At 35.4% G+C, this 23,888-nt stretch overlaps 1 protein-coding gene and 1 long non-coding RNA gene across 2 annotated transcripts in view; both read right to left on the bottom strand.

The window, feature by feature from the left end:
* LOC125665344 (uncharacterized) overlaps nt 1–23,888 on the bottom strand; it is a 62,859-nt gene that overhangs the window by 7,470 nt on the left and 31,501 nt on the right. The window contains exons 2-4 of the mRNA XM_048897992.2: nt 2,703–2,888; nt 2,441–2,466; nt 904–988 (exon numbers count right to left, since the gene is read on the bottom strand). Of these exons, the coding sequence (XP_048753949.2) occupies nt 904–988; nt 2,441–2,466; nt 2,703–2,888 (297 nt within the window). The remainder of the gene's footprint in view (nt 1–903; nt 989–2,440; nt 2,467–2,702; nt 2,889–23,888) is intronic.
* On the bottom strand, nt 5,558–14,572 carry LOC130054591 (uncharacterized). The gene is made up of 2 exons (XR_008802914.1): nt 14,080–14,572; nt 5,558–5,717 (listed from the first exon to the last, which is right to left on the bottom strand). It is a non-coding gene; the product is annotated as an uncharacterized LOC130054591 (long non-coding RNA).

The following is a 23,888-nucleotide window of genomic DNA, read 5'->3' as shown; positions in this document are numbered from 1 at the left end:
CATTTCGTTCTTTCCTTTGTAAAAACGAACGCGAACATATAATTTCACAGCAAGTATTTTTAAATATAGAAATAAATAATCCAAGTATTTTCATAAATAATTATACGAGCCCAGATGTTTATAATATTTTGCTTCAAGGCAAAATCGATCAAGAGCATGAGAAAAGGAGAGATGGGCGTCTTTATTTTTTGTGATCACTTGTGACATATTCAGTACATCACAACATAATATATGGTTTGAACGAAATGTATGGTGACAGTTAAACGTTTGTCAATGTTTATGACAATGCATTGTCATTAAGATAAATCCATTGCCGTATATTGTTAAAGAAAACCTGGTCAAAGGTTTCCAATAAATGTTTTAGTACAACAGACTTGACTCTATGAAAATTGTTACAAAACAGTGTACTGCATGTGACAAAACTGTTGGAAACTATGATATGTATGTGATGTTTAAATGTTTTCATGTTCTCGAGATGAGAAAACATCATGAAAGTATTATAAATATCCTGCATGTTGAAACCAAATCATCGAAACACAATATCTTATTTTACCAAGTCGCACAAACGACACAAGGTCTGCAAGTAAGGAAGATAAATGGCGTGGTGTTTTTCTGACAATTTGTCGATGTTAATGATTATATATATCTAAAGCACAGAGAAATACATGACACTACTTTTGTCTCTATCTGGGGTTGAACTCACGACCTGCAGAGCCAAACCTCCTAGCAGCATGTGACCAGTGCGCTAGATCGCCCGACCATCTAGGCAAGTCAAAAACTTGCTTTAAATGACAATGGAATTCTCGCCACGCTGTCGCAGGCTACACGGTCATTGAGAGTTGACATGGGATACAGTATTTGACGTATATTTAAGAGGATATCATATAAGAGAAATCTGCTGACGTGTTTCGTGATGAAATTTCAGTTCGTCCGCCACCTCCTGTGGAGTCAGTACCGTGCGTTTTCTTTTCCTTTTGCTGTGTTGATTCTGTGAAGATACAAAGCACACTGCAAGTCATACAGATATGTAACAGTACTAATAATCCGCGAGGTGTAACAAACCACACAGATATGTAACAGTAATAATAATCCGGGCCGCGAGGAGTAACAAATCACACAGATATCTCACAGTACTAATAATCCGCGAGGAGTAACAAATCACACAGCTATCTCACAGTACTAATAATCCGCGAGGAGTAACAAATCACAGATATCTCACAGTACTACATCTGTAATAATCCGCGAACAGAAACAAACCACACAGATATCTCACAGTACTAATAATCCACGAGGTGTAACAAATCACAGATATCTCACAGTACTAATAATCCGCGAACAGTAACAAATTACAGATATGTCACAGTACTAATAATCCGCGAGGTATAATATTTGCGAACATTCAATTTAAATCTATAAAATTCTCGACTTTCGTGTCAAGTAAAATTCTCTTGAATAAAAAAGTTACTTACATGTTAGTATACCTTTACCTCAGGTCATTAGCACGTGGACGAACGATTCAGTTACGTGTGAAAATGGAAACATCCATTATAACAATATTACTTAAAAGGTTTGTTACTGACTGTCTACGGGAATATTTCGGGTTGTTCAAGTTCATAGAGGCGAGGCCTACCTTTGCGAGGCGAACCGCTCGGCTTCTGTGGACTAGAACAACCCGACATATCCCCGTAGGCAGTCAGTAACAAACCTAATAAGTGTTTTGTTTTGTTGAGGACCAAAATTTTTAAATAAAGGAATGAAATACACTGAATTAATTCATTAACAGTCAACAAGAACTGAACTGAGATAATTTCAACATAGTAACAAAAATGCATGAACACAATGTTCATGGCAACAAATAGAACATTTTTTTTTTATTTCAATATTCAAGTAGGACAACAATAACCGCTTATTTTTGGTTAATTGTAAAGTTATTTATGGCAAAAGAGCAATTGGTAAAACTTAGAGTCAATACTAAAAAGATCTAAAGGCCGCCATGTTGCCGTCTAAATTTTGTTACTCGCCGTCTAAAGAAATTTAGACGACAGTCTCACATGACGCGTTTCATCCAATAACTTGGCCTCATTCTAGTCCGAGGCAAAACAAGGTTGTATATACATGTATCTATATGATTACTTTTGTATGTTATGCCGATGTAATACTTGGCTGATATCGTACTTTATAAGAAACTGTACTTTTCAGCTGATATAGTTTCATCAACTTAAACAATATGTAAGTCGAGTCCAACTGCCAAACTTTAATGGTTGTACATAGAATGGTTTTCTTTTGGGGAAAAAATATACATGTATACTATTCCAACTTCAGATATATAGATTTCTAAATGTTAAGGGAAATACTTTTTTTTTAAATACAAAAGATAAAATTTTTTAACGAAATCGGTATACACCAATCTGTACCTATACCTATACAAATATACACCTACCTGCTTTTTCTCTGGCATGCCTTGAGCTACAAGTTGAAAAACACATTCTATATATAGCTATACATTAATATTTGTGGTGTACTACGTTTTGATAATCTAAGTGTGATGTTTTGACAACAGAATTTATCAATTAACTTGCCGCTCGCGTTAATCAATTTCTATTGATATTTTATTCACATAGTGAAAAGTAACAAAATCGTCTACTAGTCAGATTAAAGTTGACATTTTTTACACTTAATGGCTGCAGACATGTTAAACTTACCCTCTATGTATTGAGTAAGTGCTCGCTCCTCTCCCACCGAGTCAATCTGAGCCAGAATGGCCCCCTTCTCCTCACAAATCTCTACTGATTTGTTGAACGTGGTCGGCTGGGTGTGAAAGTAATAGCACCCCTCATATAGCTTCACAAAGGGTTCCAGACAGGGCCGAGAAAGCCCTACTACAATCACTGAGAGAAGAGGATACAAAGTTTAGAAATACTGATTTACATCTCAATAAATGATACATTTTATTGTGTGATTGAATAAGTCCTAGCATTCTGATTGGTTGGAATTCAGCAAAATAGAAAATATGAAATGTCCTTCATGTACGATCTAGATGAATATTACATTTGAATTGTTCAAAATCGTGACAAGAATAAGTACAGATTCCCAAAGTGTACGGTTGGTGATTGTATTTTGGTTATCCAATGAAAACTTGCGTCCCTAACCACTTTTGACTTTGTCCTGCACTCTATCTGTAAACAAAGATGACTGACCAGGTATTGTTTGGTAAGCTCTAGTCTAGGCTAAATATGACGTCACAAGACACGGTTTACGTCGACTGGCGTTAAATGAATAGGCTGATTCTGTAGTTATCTTCATGTATCCCCCCTTTAATATCTAGGTGTTACTGGGCGTTTAGCGCAAGGAGAATCAAATAAATATATATTTTCAAGTGAATTCTAATTGTTCTTATGGTGGTGTGCTACACCAGAGAAATTTGATATCGATGAAAAATGGAGGATATGTACAATATTTTGAAATTGAAAACTTTCAAATTTACTTTATCTAGTAAAAAAAATGCAGTTTTAGTAGAAAGCAATCTGGAAAAAAAATTAAAACCCTGCTGGACTCGAACAGTCGACGTGCTAACCTACTGAGTTACTCAGCTAGGTGATGAATTTGGATTAAATATTGATTGAATTTTGTTTAACGTCCCTCTCGAGAATATTTCACTTATATGGAGACCTCACCACTGCCGGTGAAGGGCTGCAAAATTTAGGCCTATGCTCGGTGCTTATGGCCATTGAGCAGGAAGGGATCTTTATCGTGCCACACCTGCTGTGACACGGGACCTCGGTTTTTGCGGTCTCATCCGAAGGACCGCCCCATTAGGTCGCCTCTTACGACAAACAACGGGGTACTGAAAACCTATTCTAACCCGGATCCCCACGGGGTTTGGAAATGAATAGACAAATATTGCTGATATCTATATTTCCATCCATGTTTTAAAAGAAAGTCAGCCATTATGACGAGGTAGAGTACCTCTTTAACCGAATTATGATTACCACATGGGACACGCCAATGACCATTTCATGCTTCGCTCGGTCCAATGGTCACATCTTATATGCATATTATATTCAGTAAAGAAAAGTCTCTATATTTTTGCACACGAATAAGAATATTGAAATTAAATCAAGATTATGGGCGGCGGAAAAAGCCAACAATACCATATAAGAGAAAATAAACACTTATCGCAATTCACCTTTGAATTAGAACGCTTTGGCCGATATAGTATTGCGTTGTGTGACGACACATTTGAATCTGTTTGTAATACAATTGCGAAATGCAACAGAAACTCTCATTGGTCCATATGTATAAGTCCGCCCAAATTCCCTTATACGGAGTAGTCGGCATTAGAAAACATGACGGCCAGATGGATACAAACTTCAAAGGAAGAAAGAGAAAAAGTTTTATTCTTGTGTTGTTGTCTCATAAATTTGATATTAAAAAAATCCTAACATATTTTCCTACTATACTTGTGTCCAAACATACCTTCAAATATTTATTAAAGATTTAAACGATCCAAAAACTCACAGCTTTTGATGATTTCGTGGGTTGACTTAGCCATGTTAGGTAGCCGGTCCCGGCTCATTTCCATACTAGCACAATAGCGTCTAGATGTGAACTTATACCCGCACAAATATTTTAGCTAAATATTTTAATTAATATATTATCCCAGTTCCATTAAATGACAATTATTCAAATGGCTAAACTCACGGCAATGCGGCTTTCATTAGTCTGGGCCGGCCTCCATCTCTGCCACACAAGTGTTAAGGACCATAATGGGCTTATGTAGCATTTTCGTTAATCAAGAGCTTATTTTACCTTTACAAAAACTGTAACTTTTAATTTCTATTAATCATTCGCGTTGATAATTATTGACGAGTGAATACATAACTTACAACCAATTTTATGAATAGATACCAATAGCAACAGAGTTCGAATTGACCGGCTACCTAACATGGCTACGTCAACAAACGAAATCATTTGAAGCTGCGAGTTTTCGGGTCGTGTGTGGCTTTAATGAATATTGGAAGGTATATTTGGACACAAGTATAGTAGGAAAATATGTTAAGATATTTTTATATTGAATTTATGAGAAAGCAACACGAGAATACACCGATAACGCGATATCGGGCCTCAACCGTGCGCAGCTTTTTGTGCCCCGTAAATCGAAGGTTTTTATAAGAGCTGGATCTGTAGCTCTGTTCTGTCACAATATTTTTTCTGAGAGCTACAGTTCTCCGGGTAGGCCTAGTAATTTTCTAGTCTGATCACCGGTGTAACCGTGGTGGCGGTCGCTGGTGCTCAGGGTCGCTCTTAATAGAATATATAGGGAAAAGAACGACTCGGATCACCGGCTTCTGCGCATGCGTGGTATTTAACTCGAAGCGGTGTCCTACTGGTTTTAAATCCATAGTAATAATAAACCCCCTTCTCAGTTTTTCTGTTTCGTATGCACATCATAACTTGAAAGATACAAATTAACTTGTATTATCCAACTCCAAAATTGATATTTTAATGCATAAGATTTCTGAATTATGTCTAAGATATCTAATAACGAATAAACAACTTGAAAACAATGGCTGTTTATTCAAAGCATATTTACAATAGTGTTATCTCCATAACAATTCCTAAGTCATCTTTTATATTTTAATCACATGACAACAGGTGTGAACAAGGCACAGCTAGACGCCTTAAACTTGGATTAACGTGCAGGTGTAAACAATTACCTGTAAATAAAATAACACCAGGTTATTCTACCGTGACCAACCTTCGTAATCATAAGTACAAATACCACTCGCCCAATTTACGAACAATACGTAGGCACATATTCAACATTGTTTTATTGTTTATTTATCTATTTTGTATAGTATGTTTCTTCTCTCACCCTCTTTTATTTCAAATATATTTTCTGATTATCTGAATTCAAATTATCTCCGATATGCGAACAACCACACATCTACTGTATACAACTTGGAGGTTTACTTTGGGTGTTTTTGTACAAAAGTGGAAGACTTTCCTATTACGAGATAATTCTTTTTGTGTTAAAATTTAACCAACTAGACTCTATATACATGTACATATAGCAGGATCGTGTATAGGAACCAGCAGGCATAAGGGATCGTGCCATCCTTCTTATTCCCAATAAAAACCATAAGACAACAAAACTAACGTCTGGTGGCTTTTTTCGTCTTTATTTACCTAATATCTATTTATTTATTTTCAAGGTCAACGTATATCTGTTCACTTATGCCCCAACTATAATTGCTTACAAAGGACACGTTTCAGTTTCACGAAATTAGTCAAAATAGGATTCATGTTTGGTATACGGACAAAAAGTCACAGGATAAACGTCACTGGACAGAAAGTCACAAAATATGTAGAAAAGTCACAAAAATGACTTAGCAAATGAGACCCCATATATACTTTTAAGATAATAATAACAGGTGGTACCCAAATGCTCACTAAAGCTGTTGTTCAGACACCAGACATTTCTTACAGTGGATAGGAGGTACAAGGTAATACATGTCATCATTATTGATGTTTGTTTTGCCACATTTAGCACCTTCAGTTCATTATTAAATGTTCATTATCAGATAATAAGAAAGGAAAAATCATTAACTTGTTTATATATCAATTATTATATGATAGTTCACTTACTTCTTGCTTTGACAATGATCTGGAGTGAAAGGAAGCCAACCATAATTCTGTCATCATTACATGTAATATGTAGTATACTAAACCAAATGATCATCAAGCTTATTTCATCGAAATAAGAAATCTCTCTTTTTAAAAATCAAAATGATATTTTACAATAAATATGATAAAAGGAATAACAATTTTATAATTATTATCAAAATCTCATAGAAAATATAAAGTTTGCATATATATTTTCTTAAACTTTACAAAAAGAACAGATATGTTTTCAAATATATATAAAAAATCAATAGTTTTTTATTTTCTTATAAACTGTGACTTTTTGTCCTATGACATTTTGTTCTACTATCATAAAATTCTAATTGTGACTTGGTCTTATTTTCTTATAAAATTGTGACTTTTTGTCCTGTGACATTTTGTCCTACTTTCATAAAATTTCTTATTGTAACTTTTTACCCATGGTCATATTGGCCGTGTCTTTTTGTAATTTGTAAAGCTGTAAATGGTTTGAAAGGTACATAATTTCAGCACAATGTATATATTAATTATGACTTTAAAAGTTGAAATATTTCCATGATCCTTGTTCTAATTAGGAACATTTATTTGAATCATTTTTTATATATCATAAAATTACAATTTTCTTATATCAAATTCATGACAAGGAACTACGTAAAAATGAGCAGTACTTTGAGTGAATCTCATTCTTTGCAGTCAGCCAATAATATGATAGGACTGGCTTCACGAGTATGTACAAAAGCCACGGTATCGACGTCCAGTTGTTTAATATCATCATGAAAGCTGCTGTCTTTGGATCGTCTTTTGTCTCGCGTCTCGGAAGATCTACCGAAGCAGACCCGAGAATAAAATATTTTGGAGTTGATGGCATGACAGCAAAGGAGCCAAATCAAACCTGCCTGCAAAACCTGCTTCAGTATTCCCCTGATCGAGTTTTCATTCATCTCGGTGGAAACGACATTAGCGTTGACGGACAACCTAGGAAGGTGGCTGAAAACGTCCTACAACTGGTGCAGGTCCTAGAAGACAGCGGAGTTGGAACTGTTCTCGTGGGACAGATTCTAGACAGGGGTGGTACTTTCAAGAAGAGCCCTGGTCTGACAAGGGATATCTTCAGGAGGAAGAGGAACAGGATTAACACAATTCTGCGAGCAAAGCTCGGAAAAAGATTTATTTTACTTCGACTGAAATATCCCCAGGACTTTGCGGCTGATGGTGTTCATATTTCCCAGGGAAACCTATGGAAATATGCCTCACAGATAAGGAGAGCTCTTCTGACAAAGTAAAGCTCGAGAAGAAAAGATGCCTCAGATAACATACATTCAGAGAGACGAAATCTTTTTAAGAGTCGAAACATATACTCCCTAATTACCAGCATACAGCCTCACCGAACTTTCTATCAAACACATAAAAATCCACAAATCATTTGTTTTCAGTCTTTATGGTCCGAAATATACGTATAAAATTGGCATATCTTTTTTTTAAAAAATAGCCAAAGTAGAAATGTAATTGAAGAGAATAAAAATATATCCTATTGCAATTGGTGTGGAATATTGGTTATATACTTTCTTCAGTAAATGGCTTAATTATGCATGTATGAATGCATTATGCTGAAGGGGGGGGGGGGTGTCCTTCATGCAAAAAACTGAGCTGAAAGACTGGTATCATTGGGGGTTTTCCAATTCAAATGTAATATGCGCTTAATTCAAATTTTTAACAAGGGTTAAGGATATGTTCTCTTGCCCAAAGGGGAAGGTTGGTTTAAATGGGACATTTTAATGCATTTTTGACTATGCAAATTTCAAAAGGAATGATTTAATATGGTGCATGTCAATGCATGTTCGAAAGAAATTTTTGTTCCTCCCCCGGGAAAATGTTGAAAAAAAAAAGATTTAAAATGGGACATTTTAATGCATTATTGACCGAATTTCTTGCTCCTTCTTCCTTTCATTTATAGTCACCACATGCTTTATATCTTTGGTTGTGGTTAAAAGAAATAAGAAGACCTAGGGGAGGGGACTCACCCCACCCCCTCTAAATCCGCAACTGCATAGATATGTAGACTTCTTTATATTTTGAATTAAGGTATGCCATGTATAATGAAAGGATAATGAAGAATTTTGAAGGATTTAGATCAACATAAATGTTTATTGTCAAATAATGATGAAAGTGAAGCAGATGAAATTCACATGACTGGTGAATGATTCGAAGTTGACATTTTTGCACTTAAGACTTTTTAGAAGAGTTGTCTGCCCTTTGTATAAATAAGAAAATCTAATTTTCTAAAAATGTGTGTGGTCAATGATTAATTTTATTTCATATTTTCATTAAGAGAAAGAGTATGTAACTTTCTACCAAGAGATTTGTATGAAACTATAACTTCTTTTTAAAATATTGTAATAAAACAAGCTTCATATTTTGTCACAACTGACTAGGGTATGGTCTGTAAAAGTTGCACAAGGTGCAAATGGGTGGCGGTTTGATTTGAACTAGATAATTTAAGTGTAGTTTCAGAATTCAGGAGAGAAAAAATGGGGAAAATAATTATTTTGAATTAATTATGAGCGTCGGTGTCTGGGGTCGCTCTTCAAAATGACCGTTTCATATTTTGTCAGAACTGACTAGGGTATGGTCTGTAAAAGTTGCACAAGGTGCAAATGGGTGGTGGTTTGATTTGAACTAGATAATTTAAGTGTAGTTTCAGAATTCGGGAGAGAAAAAATGGGGAAAATAATTATTTTGAATTAATTATGAGCGTCGGTGTCTGGGGTCGCTCTTCAAAATGACCGTTTCATATTTTGTCACAACTGACTAGGGTATGGTCTGTAAAAGTTGCACAAGGTGCAAATGGGTGGTGGTTTGATTTGAACTAGATAATTTAAGTGTAGTTTCAGAATTCGGGAGAGAAAAAATGGGGAAAATAATTATTTTGAATGAATTATGAGCGTCGGTGTCTGGGGTCGCTCTTCAAAATGACCGTTTCATATTTTGTCACAACTGACTAGGGTATGGTCTGTAAAAGTTGCACAAGGTGCAAATGGGTGGTGGTTTGATTTGAACTAGATAATTTAAGTGTAGTTTCAGAATTCGGGAGAGAAAAAATGGGGAAAATAATTATTTTGAATTAATTATGAGCGTCGGTGTCTGGGGTCGCTCTTCAAAATGACCGTTTCATATTTTGTCACAACTGACTAGGGTATGGTCTGTAAAAGTTGCACAAGGTGCAAATGGGTGGCGGTTTGATTTGAACTAGATAATTTAAGTGTAGTTTCAGAATTCGGGAGAGAAAAAATGGGGAAAATAATTATTTTGAATTAATTATGAGCGTCGGTGTCTGGGGTCGCTCTTCAAAATGACCGTTTCATATTTTGTCACAACTGACTAGGGTATGGTCTGTAAAAGTTGCACAAGGTGCAAATGGGTGGCGGTTTGATTTGAACTAGATAATTTAAGTGTAGTTTCAGAATTCGGGAGAGAAAAAATGGGGAAAATAATTATTTTGAATTAATTATGAGCGTCGGTGTCTGGGGTCGCTCTTCAAAATGACCGTTTCATATTTTGTCAGAACTGACAACAGCCCCTCCTCTGCAAGTTATACCAGTGGCTACAGATGTGTGGAATAAGATAGGTATGGATGTATGCAACATCAAAGAGTCACAAGATGGTTATAAACATGTAATTACTATTACAGATTACTTCTCTAAATGGGTGGAAGCTGTAGCTGTGCAAGATAAAACTGCAAACACCATAGCTGCCTTCCTCCTCAAAACCATTCTGCGACATGGTGCCCCACGCATACTGGTGACAGACAATGGCTTAGAATTCAAAAATCACATCGTTCAGGAGCTCACCAGTACCTATGGAATCCAACACATCTTCACAACACCATACCACCCCCAAGCCAACGGCCTTGATGAAAGGACCAACCAGACGCTGAAGCAGAGTCTGAGAAAAGTTATGCATGATAATGAAGGTGACTGGCCAAAATACATCGACCATGTCGTTTCAGCCATCAATATGACCACTCAGTCGTCCACCGGCTACTCACCAGTCTATTTACGGGAGCTACGGACACCTAGGATGGGGCTTCAAAACGAAATTGAACCCTCAACAGAGGTAAGCTTTGCTGAAATTACCGATAATCGAATTAAGCACTCTATTGAATGCAGAAATAAAAATTTTCAGGAAGCCGAGGACAACATTTCCCGTGCCCAGGAGAAGCAGAAGACAGACTATGACAAGCGTCATAATATCATTCGGCACACCTTCCAAGTCAAGGATAACGTTCTTCTACAGAACCTGAAGCGGAAGACAAAAAAGGGCCATAAGGAGGAGGAAAAATGGCTGGGTCCATACACCATCACTAAAATCAATAAATCTGGTGTTTTTACCCTTCTTTCCTTCGATGGGAAGCAAATCAAAAGGCATGGTGCACAACTAAAACCTTATATTTCAGGGGAGACCACTGAGAGCAGTCCACATGCAACCTCTTCATTGCAGGGACCAGCACTGGTGAACAGTGGAAGCAGTTTGACGACACCAACTTACTAAGAAAATTTAAGGACTTTATTTTTCATTTGGGTTTAAATTTTTATTCAAAATTATGGCTCATATGAGGATACCTCCACGTGGTATGAGCTGGGCAATGATGTCACAAAATTACCTTCTTTCTTAGTCTTATTAAAAGAAGTGACATTAGCAGACATCCTCGTATTGTAAATATATATCTGTATCTAGTTTAAAAAGAACGCACTTTCACATTATGACCCCTGGTCTACTTTTTTGGGGATTGACAATGTTATGGTTTTGGCAATTATTTAATTAAGGAAATCAGAGGTCATGATTTGAAAAAGCTTGAATCTACAATACCTGAGAATGATTCCATATTAATAAGACTGATCACTGTTTGTAAACAAATTTCTTCATTCCTCCTATCTAAAACTAAATTGCCCATTGCCAATTGTGTTCCTCACTTACCCCTGAAGGGTTAAGATTTGAGCAAACTGCTTCACTACTTGAAGATGCTTACATATAACTATGAATAATCATGACTTTGCTGTTCTTGAGAAAAAGATTTTTACAGTTTCTTCCTATGTATTTGTATGTAAAACTTTGATCCCCTATTGTGTCCCATTCAACACCTGGGGGCCATGATTTGAGCAAACTTGAATCTGCAACTATGTCAGGAAGCTTTCATGTAAATCTCTGCTTTTCTAGCTCAGTGGTTCTTGAGAAGAAGATTCTTAAAGATTTATTCTATATATTTGTATGTAAAACTTTGACCCCCTACTGTGGTCCCATTCAACACCCGGGGGCCATGATTTGAACAAATTTGAGTCTGCAATATGCCAGGAAGCTTCAATGTAAATTTTAGCTTTTTTGGCCCAGTGGTTCTCGAAGATTTTTAAATGAAACCCACCCTATTTTTGCATTTTTATGATTATCTCCCCTTTGAAAGGCTCATGGCCCTTCATTTGAACAAACTTGAAAGCCCTTTACCCAAGGATGCTTTGGGCCAAGTTTGGTTGAAATTGGCTTAGTGGTTCTGGAGAAGAAGTCGAAAATGTAAAAAGTTTAGACAGACAACGGACAACAGGTGATCATAAAAGTTCACTTGAGGTTTCAGCCGGTTTTGCTATTTTGATATATAGCCTATCAAACTCCAGTAAGATGAGGGTGATACCAGACAGTCAACATTAGAAAGTGAACTGTTTCAAAATTACTTGTTGATATATTACAAATATGCGTGATGCTGTTTTATAACTGACCTTTAGGATGTTTCTTAGTGTTTGAAATTAACCATAGACCGAGTCCATGTCAAATGGCACTGGTCTATAACAATTGTAATTGGGATATAACAAAATGTGTATGTTAATTTTCTTAGTTTAAAGCAATTGAGTTATCCCACAAGTCAACGTCTGATAAACGTTATGAGGAAAAGAGAACACCTTTTTGGAAATGGAAAGAAAATATGCTTTATAAGTACTTTAAAAGTCAATAAAAATGTTTTAAATTTGTGTTATTTTTTTCAATGTTGCGGTCTATGCCAATTCGATGAGGTCTATGTCATCTAGTTTTGGCATAAACCCAGTCTGTACTAAGTTTTAAACAAATTTCGAAAACTGCTTTTCTGTTACTTTAACTTTAATTCAGAAAAATATACTGACAACACGTCACACCAGCATATTTCTTTTCTGTTTTACCACACCCAAACATATAAAAGATGTGGTGACTACAAATGAAGGGAAGAAATGCATTAAAATGCACCATTTTAAATCATTCTTTTTAAATGGGCTAACCTCCCCCCAAACCCCACAGTAAGGTATAGATTTGCCACTGTATTTGAGTGCAACCTGATGTTATTAAAGAACAGACGTAGCTCAAAAACTGCAAATTCACATGAAATTATGCTACTCTACAGATTACTTCGAAAAAAATGTATAATTCAAATCCAACAAAAAAATCAACAGACTGATTGAAATGGATCACAGATTAAAATGTATCACAATGAGGGAAATTGGGATGTTTTGGAGAATTGACAAATTCAATGCAGAAAGAATTAAAAGGATCAGTAAATGATGTCATAATACTTGCCCTTTGACCCCTAAATATCAAGGCTCTACCATATAGAAATTTCATGCAAATGATTATGCACATTTTTACTGTATGCTCGAGAATGTCCAATATATAGGATGTTCTCTATTCGTTTTTCACAGGGTAAATAATTCATATTTTCATTCCAAAGATAATTGATTATTGCATTAGTATGCAAGGTGAAGATAAAGAACAGTATAAATTTTCTTCTGGCATGTTTTCAAAGAAATGAATTTAAACTAATTTCACGTGCTTTGAACTACGTGAAGTAAATTATTTTAATGGGATATGAACTCCACATCTCCATTCTTAACATTAATTCAACATAAATTATCCACTTTTCAAATACTGAATGTCTGATATCATCATTGAAAAACACTAGATATATCTATAGATATGATGTTTACCTAGAAATGTAAACCTGAGTCGGTCAAAAACAGGCACCTATCTTCTTAGTCAGGATAGTGTTACATAACCATGATAAGTTTATTGGATTGGCTAGTTGTGCTTTGTGCTCATTTAATTACAAATGAAAATTAGTCATGGGGCTTGGATTATTCTGACCACAAACTATGTCGAAAATCTGCTTTAAATTCATAATTCATAAGTAATTGCGCAAAAAATTAAAACTAAATACCTAAGCATTTCAACACCTACATAAAAATATTTCATTGACATAGCTGATGGCTTTTCGATATTAAAAAACACAATAGAGGAAATTCGAGTCACAACTTTGTTTTGAATTAAACTGGTACAGTGTGATCATGATTCGCATTTATTCATACTAGCAATTAAATCATAGACAATAAAAACAATATTATTTACTTTTTCTTTTTAAACCACTATCTTACTTTCAAGGTATTGTTATCATAATCATAATGATATAAATCAGTCGAGACTCGATCGCTCGAGTACAGGACGACATTGGTGGGATGCCGATCTCGATGATTCTTGCATGTAAAATGAATAATTATTAGTAAGTTTCTGTTGATATTTTTGCTAAAGGAGCTGCACTAGTTATATAATTTAATATATTAGTTAAAATGCACGTCTTCTTATTAAAATATGTGCATAAATGAAGTTCATATGCCGATCACAATTTCAGATGTAGAATTAAAAACCAAAGCATTTTCTGGTTTTTAAAACAAAATAATTCAATAATACCAATTGTTTTATTGTCTTTTGGTTTTTTTTCATCACCAAACTTCACACTAATTGCTGATTACAACCATATAAAATGTTTACAATTACCTATGGGTCGAATTATGCGAGCGTCGAACAGCAGGGCTACCGCTATATTTAGAGCGACCCTGAGCACCAGCGACCGTGGTCACCGCTACACCGGTCACCTGAAGGTATCACACCGGTAATTATTTTCACTATATATTACTATAGAGGGGAAAAAATCATTAAAAATCAGTTTACAAAATTGATGCCGAATAACGCAGTCAGACACGTTCTATGTTACCTATCTCGTCTGCCGACACCAGAAAAACAACACCCTACGCGGCATTTTCGAAAAAAAATTACCCGCAAACAAGACTACCCTCAAATCCACGTGTTTTTCACATGTGTGTAAACAGCCGGAGTGCACCTCAGGAAGTAGCCTCAGCTACCAACAGCAAATAGTTCCTTTGTATACACTTGATTATTTCTACAAATTACACAAAATTTCCTAATCAGGGGTACAAAAATTAAGAGAAAAGAAGAAGAGGAAATGAGAAAAATCGCGCAAGGAAAAAAAATATTTCTTTAAATATATGGAACTACAATTGACTAAGTTCATTTTGATTGGACAATTACCGGTGTGATACCTTGAAGACAACTAAATCTTCCTCAAAAAATGTCAAATTTGCACAGCAGGTGCCCGTTTCATTCATCAATAGTATACCCCATGCACACAGCGATCGGAGCAAGATAACTGACGTAACTGGTGATTTACTTCCCCTGGGGACTATCGTGATTTCTGCCTGTTTCATCAGTGAAATATGAGGCGCGTGTGGTACTTTTTAAACTGAAATAACTTTGTATAAAATCAAGATATTTCCGTAAAAATGGTTTCATTGGAAAGAAGAATGATGAAATTTGCTATTTCAATCACTTATTAATCCTAAATTTATTTATAGATTTTTTTAAATTGCTAATTATTTCAAATTTCATATGAGTGAGATCTTTGGTTTTGTGAAAATATTCAATTTTCGGTACTATAATGGAATCTGCATCTGGTCAATTTGGTATCCTAGAAGAGCCCATTAATTACGCTTAACAGATTAAACCAAGTTGATACTCACGGGTGATTAGTGTTTCAGATAATGGCCCCCTAATCTGGCAGGGGTTGTGCGTATTTAGCCTTTCTTCAAAGCAGGGGTAACACATTAAGAAGACTAAATACTGATTAAAACAAATAAATAAGACTAAAGTCTGACTGGATAATATGACGTTTTTAAACGTGTACACTAATCATACAGAATCATCCATGTAACTGTTCATTACAAAAAATTTAAGCTAAAACATTTCCTAACTTTTGGTTCTAAAGAAGATGTAGGTCAAATATCAAGGGCGCTAGGTATAGTGACGTTGAATTGCAAGTGTTCAAAATGCTCAAAACGGTAAGAATATCTAGTGACAAACTTGATATGCAGGACAGGACACAAATTTTTGGTCAACGCTTTAGAAGTCGGCAATAGAATTATGGCCTACGCCGTCAGAGCCTTGATATCCTGCTACAGAGGGGACTGTCGTAAATCGTACCAAAAATATTACCTCGCGTGTTGGGCCCTTAAAACGAATAATTTGATATCTTCTGTGTTAAGGAGACATTTTGATGTTCATATGAGTGACCTTGACGGGCATTTACCATGAATTATCTGAATTTCTCTTTATGACATAAAATTAAAAATAAAATAAAATTTCTAAACTCTACGCAGAAATACGAAATCTCTTAATTGGGTTAATTTACAATAAGGGCATTGAATCAAGAAGTCATAGAGTTATGTATGATGCTTATGAATGTCAAGGAAAGTCCATCTAACAGTTGCGCAAGGCAGGAGGAGGGGGGTGGAGTTATTGTGCAATATGCGGTATTGTAAAATCGATGTGAAATTTTGATACGTCTTTTGGATGTGTTAAGTGTTAAAACCGCCGGTGTATGCTATGTAGATGGGTGTTTATACAAATATTTACGATTTTCTAGCTGTATAAGACAAAAAATACGTTGTTGATACGTATTTAGATGTAATTGAAATTTCGCATTGTGTATTGCGTCATGTTTCTTGAATGACCTATTAAAACACCGTTTTGTTTTTCAAACCTCTTGTTTTGATATCCAGTGCTGATTTTGAGCCGATGAAAAGGGAAAGGACTGAGAAAAACGGGAAATTCTGAAATTCACGACTTCCTTCAAGGTATCACACCGGTAATTATTTTCACTATATATTACTATAGAGGGGAAAAAATCATTAAAAATCAGTTTACAAAATTGATGCCGAATAACGCAGTCAGACACGTTCTATGTTACCTATCTCGTCTGCCGACACCAGAAAAACAACACCCTACGCGGCATTTTCGAAAAAAAATTACCCGCAAACAAGACTACCCTCAAATCCACGTGTTTTTCACATGTGTGTAAACAGCCGGAGTGCACCTCAGGAAGTAGCCTCAGCTACCAACAGCAAATAGTTCCTTTGTATACACTTGATTATTTCTACAAATTACACAAAATTTCCTAATCAGGGGTACAAAAATTAAGAGAAAAGAAGAAGAGGAAATGAGAAAAATCGCGCAAGGAAAAAAAATATTTCTTTAAATATATGGAACTACAATTGACTAAGTTCATTTTGATTGGACAATTACCGGTGTGATACCTTGAAGACAACTAAATCTTCCTCAAAAAATGTCAAATTTGCACAGCAGGTGCCCGTTTCATTCATCAATAGTATACCCCATGCACACAGCGATCGGAGCAAGATAACTGACGTAACTGGTGATTTACTTCCCCTGGGGACTATCGTGATTTCTGCCTGTTTCATCAGTGAAATATGAGGCGCGTGTGGTACTTTTTAAACTGAAATAACTTTGTATAAAATCAAGATATTTCCGTAAAAATGGTTTCATTGGAAAGAAGAATGATGAAATTTGCTATTTCAATCACTTATTAATCCTAAATTTATTTATAGATTTTTTTAAATTGCTAATTATTTCAAATTTCATATGAGTGAGATCTTTGGTTTTGTGAAAATATTCAATTTTCGGTACTATAATGGAATCTGCATCTGGTCAATTTGGTATCCTAGAAGAGCCCATTAATTACGCTTAACAGATTAAACCAAGTTGATACTCACGGGTGATTAGTGTTTCAGATAATGGCCCCCTAATCTGGCAGGGGTTGTGCGTATTTAGCCTTTCTTCAAAGCAGGGGTAACACATTAAGAAGACTAAATACTGATTAAAACAAATAAATAAGACTAAAGTCTGACTGGATAATATGACGTTTTTAAACGTGTACACTAATCATACAGAATCATCCATGTAACTGTTCATTACAAAAAATTTAAGCTAAAACATTTCCTAACTTTTGGTTCTAAAGAAGATGTAGGTCAAATATCAAGGGCGCTAGGTATAGTGACGTTGAATTGCAAGTGTTCAAAATGCTCAAAACGGTAAGAATATCTAGTGACAAACTTGATATGCAGGACAGGACACAAATTTTTGGTCAACGCTTTAGAAGTCGGCAATAGAATTATGGCCTACGCCGTCAGAGCCTTGATATCCTGCTACAGAGGGGACTGTCGTAAATCGTACCAAAAATATTACCTCGCGTGTTGGGCCCTTAAAACGAATAATTTGATATCTTCTGTGTTAAGGAGACATTTTGATGTTCATATGAGTGACCTTGACGGGCATTTACCATGAATTATCTGAATTTCTCTTTATGACATAAAATTAAAAATAAAATAAAATTTCTAAACTCTACGCAGAAATACGAAATCTCTTAATTGGGTTAATTTACAATAAGGGCATTGAATCAAGAAGTCATAGAGTTATGTATGATGCTTATGAATGTCAAGGAAAGTCCATCTAACAGTTGCGCAAGGCAGGAGGAGGGGGGTGGAGTTATTGTGCAATATGCGGTATTGTAAAATCGATGTGAAATTTTGATACGTCTTTTGGATGTGTTAAGTGTTAAAACCGCCGGTGTATGCTATGTAGATGGGTGTTTATACAAATATTTACGATTTTCTAGCTGTATAAGACAAAAAATACGTTGTTGATACGTATTTAGATGTAATTGAAATTTCGCATTGTGTATTGCGTCATGTTTCTTGAATGACCTATTAAAACACCGTTTTGTTTTTCAAACCTCTTGTTTTGATATCCAGTGCTGATTTTGAGCCGATGAAAAGGGAAAGGACTGAGAAAAACGGGAAATTCTGAAATTCACGACTTCCTTCAAGGTATCACACCGGTAATTATTTTCACTATATATTACTATAGAGGGGAAAAAATCATTAAAAATCAGTTTACAAAATTGATGCCGAATAACGCAGTCAGACACGTTCTATGTTACCTATCTCGTCTGCCGACACCAGAAAAACAACACCCTACGCGGCATTTTCGAAAAAAAATTACCCGCAAACAAGACTACCCTCAAATCCACGTGTTTTTCACATGTGTGTAAACAGCCGGAGTGCACCTCAGGAAGTAGCCTCAGCTACCAACAGCAAATAGTTCCTTTGTATACACTTGATTATTTCTACAAATTACACAAAATTTCCTAATCAGGGGTACAAAAATTAAGAGAAAAGAAGAAGAGGAAATGAGAAAAATCGCGCAAGGAAAAAAAATATTTCTTTAAATATATGGAACTACAATTGACTAAGTTCATTTTGATTGGACAATTACCGGTGTGATACCTTGAAGACAACTAAATCTTCCTCAAAAAATGTCAAATTTGCACAGCAGGTGCCCGTTTCATTCATCAATAGTATACCCCATGCACACAGCGATCGGAGCAAGATAACTGACGTAACTGGTGATTTACTTCCCCTGGGGACTATCGTGATTTCTGCCTGTTTCATCAGTGAAATATGAGGCGCGTGTGGTACTTTTTAAACTGAAATAACTTTGTATAAAATCAAGATATTTCCGTAAAAATGGTTTCATTGGAAAGAAGAATGATGAAATTTGCTATTTCAATCACTTATTAATCCTAAATTTATTTATAGATTTTTTTAAATTGCTAATTATTTCAAATTTCATATGAGTGAGATCTTTGGTTTTGTGAAAATATTCAATTTTCGGTACTATAATGGAATCTGCATCTGGTCAATTTGGTATCCTAGAAGAGCCCATTAATTACGCTTAACAGATTAAACCAAGTTGATACTCACGGGTGATTAGTGTTTCAGATAATGGCCCCCTAATCTGGCAGGGGTTGTGCGTATTTAGCCTTTCTTCAAAGCAGGGGTAACACATTAAGAAGACTAAATACTGATTAAAACAAATAAATAAGACTAAAGTCTGACTGGATAATATGACGTTTTTAAACGTGTACACTAATCATACAGAATCATCCATGTAACTGTTCATTACAAAAAATTTAAGCTAAAACATTTCCTAACTTTTGGTTCTAAAGAAGATGTAGGTCAAATATCAAGGGCGCTAGGTATAGTGACGTTGAATTGCAAGTGTTCAAAATGCTCAAAACGGTAAGAATATCTAGTGACAAACTTGATATGCAGGACAGGACACAAATTTTTGGTCAACGCTTTAGAAGTCGGCAATAGAATTATGGCCTACGCCGTCAGAGCCTTGATATCCTGCTACAGAGGGGACTGTCGTAAATCGTACCAAAAATATTACCTCGCGTGTTGGGCCCTTAAAACGAATAATTTGATATCTTCTGTGTTAAGGAGACATTTTGATGTTCATATGAGTGACCTTGACGGGCATTTACCATGAATTATCTGAATTTCTCTTTATGACATAAAATTAAAAATAAAATAAAATTTCTAAACTCTACGCAGAAATACGAAATCTCTTAATTGGGTTAATTTACAATAAGGGCATTGAATCAAGAAGTCATAGAGTTATGTATGATGCTTATGAATGTCAAGGAAAGTCCATCTAACAGTTGCGCAAGGCAGGAGGAGGGGGGTGGAGTTATTGTGCAATATGCGGTATTGTAAAATCGATGTGAAATTTTGATACGTCTTTTGGATGTGTTAAGTGTTAAAACCGCCGGTGTATGCTATGTAGATGGGTGTTTATACAAATATTTACGATTTTCTAGCTGTATAAGACAAAAAATACGTTGTTGATACGTATTTAGATGTAATTGAAATTTCGCATTGTGTATTGCGTCATGTTTCTTGAATGACCTATTAAAACACCGTTTTGTTTTTCAAACCTCTTGTTTTGATATCCAGTGCTGATTTTGAGCCGATGAAAAGGGAAAGGACTGAGAAAAACGGGAAATTCTGAAATTCACGACTTCCTTCAAGGTATCACACCGGTAATTATTTTCACTATATATTACTATAGAGGGGAAAAAATCATTAAAAATCAGTTTACAAAATTGATGCCGAATAACGCAGTCAGACACGTTCTATGTTACCTATCTCGTCTGCCGACACCAGAAAAACAACACCCTACGCGGCATTTTCGAAAAAAAATTACCCGCAAACAAGACTACCCTCAAATCCACGTGTTTTTCACATGTGTGTAAACAGCCGGAGTGCACCTCAGGAAGTAGCCTCAGCTACCAACAGCAAATAGTTCCTTTGTATACACTTGATTATTTCTACAAATTACACAAAATTTCCTAATCAGGGGTACAAAAATTAAGAGAAAAGAAGAAGAGGAAATGAGAAAAATCGCGCAAGGAAAAAAAATATTTCTTTAAATATATGGAACTACAATTGACTAAGTTCATTTTGATTGGACAATTACCGGTGTGATACCTTGAAGACAACTAAATCTTCCTCAAAAAATGTCAAATTTGCACAGCAGGTGCCCGTTTCATTCATCAATAGTATACCCCATGCACACAGCGATCGGAGCAAGATAACTGACGTAACTGGTGATTTACTTCCCCTGGGGACTATCGTGATTTCTGCCTGTTTCATCAGTGAAATATGAGGCGCGTGTGGTACTTTTTAAACTGAAATAACTTTGTATAAAATCAAGATATTTCCGTAAAAATGGTTTCATTGGAAAGAAGAATGATGAAATTTGCTATTTCAATCACTTATTAATCCTAAATTTATTTATAGATTTTTTTAAATTGCTAATTATTTCAAATTTCATATGAGTGAGATCTTTGGTTTTGTGAAAATATTCAATTTTCGGTACTATAATGGAATCTGCATCTGGTCAATTTGGTATCCTAGAAGAGCCCATTAATTACGCTTAACAGATTAAACCAAGTTGATACTCACGGGTGATTAGTGTTTCAGATAATGGCCCCCTAATCTGGCAGGGGTTGTGCGTATTTAGCCTTTCTTCAAAGCAGGGGTAACACATTAAGAAGACTAAATACTGATTAAAACAAATAAATAAGACTAAAGTCTGACTGGATAATATGACGTTTTTAAACGTGTACACTAATCATACAGAATCATCCATGTAACTGTTCATTACAAAAAATTTAAGCTAAAACATTTCCTAACTTTTGGTTCTAAAGAAGATGTAGGTCAAATATCAAGGGCGCTAGGTATAGTGACGTTGAATTGCAAGTGTTCAAAATGCTCAAAACGGTAAGAATATCTAGTGACAAACTTGATATGCAGGACAGGACACAAATTTTTGGTCAACGCTTTAGAAGTCGGCAATAGAATTATGGCCTACGCCGTCAGAGCCTTGATATCCTGCTACAGAGGGGACTGTCGTAAATCGTACCAAAAATATTACCTCGCGTGTTGGGCCCTTAAAACGAATAATTTGATATCTTCTGTGTTAAGGAGACATTTTGATGTTCATATGAGTGACCTTGACGGGCATTTACCATGAATTATCTGAATTTCTCTTTATGACATAAAATTAAAAATAAAATAAAATTTCTAAACTCTACGCAGAAATACGAAATCTCTTAATTGGGTTAATTTACAATAAGGGCATTGAATCAAGAAGTCATAGAGTTATGTATGATGCTTATGAATGTCAAGGAAAGTCCATCTAACAGTTGCGCAAGGCAGGAGGAGGGGGGTGGAGTTATTGTGCAATATGCGGTATTGTAAAATCGATGTGAAATTTTGATACGTCTTTTGGATGTGTTAAGTGTTAAAACCGCCGGTGTATGCTATGTAGATGGGTGTTTATACAAATATTTACGATTTTCTAGCTGTATAAGACAAAAAATACGTTGTTGATACGTATTTAGATGTAATTGAAATTTCGCATTGTGTATTGCGTCATGTTTCTTGAATGACCTATTAAAACACCGTTTTGTTTTTCAAACCTCTTGTTTTGATATCCAGTGCTGATTTTGAGCCGATGAAAAGGGAAAGGACTGAGAAAAACGGGAAATTCTGAAATTCACGACTTCCTTCAAGGTATCACACCGGTAATTATTTTCACTATATATTACTATAGAGGGGAAAAAATCATTAAAAATCAGTTTACAAAATTGATGCCGAATAACGCAGTCAGACACGTTCTATGTTACCTATCTCGTCTGCCGACACCAGAAAAACAACACCCTACGCGGCATTTTCGAAAAAAAATTACCCGCAAACAAGACTACCCTCAAATCCACGTGTTTTTCACATGTGTGTAAACAGCCGGAGTGCACCTCAGGAAGTAGCCTCAGCTACCAACAGCAAATAGTTCCTTTGTATACACTTGATTATTTCTACAAATTACACAAAATTTCCTAATCAGGGGTACAAAAATTAAGAGAAAAGAAGAAGAGGAAATGAGAAAAATCGCGCAAGGAAAAAAAATATTTCTTTAAATATATGGAACTACAATTGACTAAGTTCATTTTGATTGGACAATTACCGGTGTGATACCTTGAAGACAACTAAATCTTCCTCAAAAAATGTCAAATTTGCACAGCAGGTGCCCGTTTCATTCATCAATAGTATACCCCATGCACACAGCGATCGGAGCAAGATAACTGACGTAACTGGTGATTTACTTCCCCTGGGGACTATCGTGATTTCTGCCTGTTTCATCAGTGAAATATGAGGCGCGTGTGGTACTTTTTAAACTGAAATAACTTTGTATAAAATCAAGATATTTCCGTAAAAATGGTTTCATTGGAAAGAAGAATGATGAAATTTGCTATTTCAATCACTTATTAATCCTAAATTTATTTATAGATTTTTTTAAATTGCTAATTATTTCAAATTTCATATGAGTGAGATCTTTGGTTTTGTGAAAATATTCAATTTTCGGTACTATAATGGAATCTGCATCTGGTCAATTTGGTATCCTAGAAGAGCCCATTAATTACGCTTAACAGATTAAACCAAGTTGATACTCACGGGTGATTAGTGTTTCAGATAATGGCCCCCTAATCTGGCAGGGGTTGTGCGTATTTAGCCTTTCTTCAAAGCAGGGGTAACACATTAAGAAGACTAAATACTGATTAAAACAAATAAATAAGACTAAAGTCTGACTGGATAATATGA

This window comes from Ostrea edulis, chromosome 1, assembly GCF_947568905.1.
Source record: "Ostrea edulis chromosome 1, xbOstEdul1.1, whole genome shotgun sequence".
NCBI classification, from domain to species: Eukaryota; Metazoa; Mollusca; class Bivalvia; order Ostreida; family Ostreidae; genus Ostrea; species Ostrea edulis.
The sequence above is the reverse complement of the archived record's forward strand: the minus strand, read 5'-3'. Positions and strand labels throughout refer to the sequence as shown.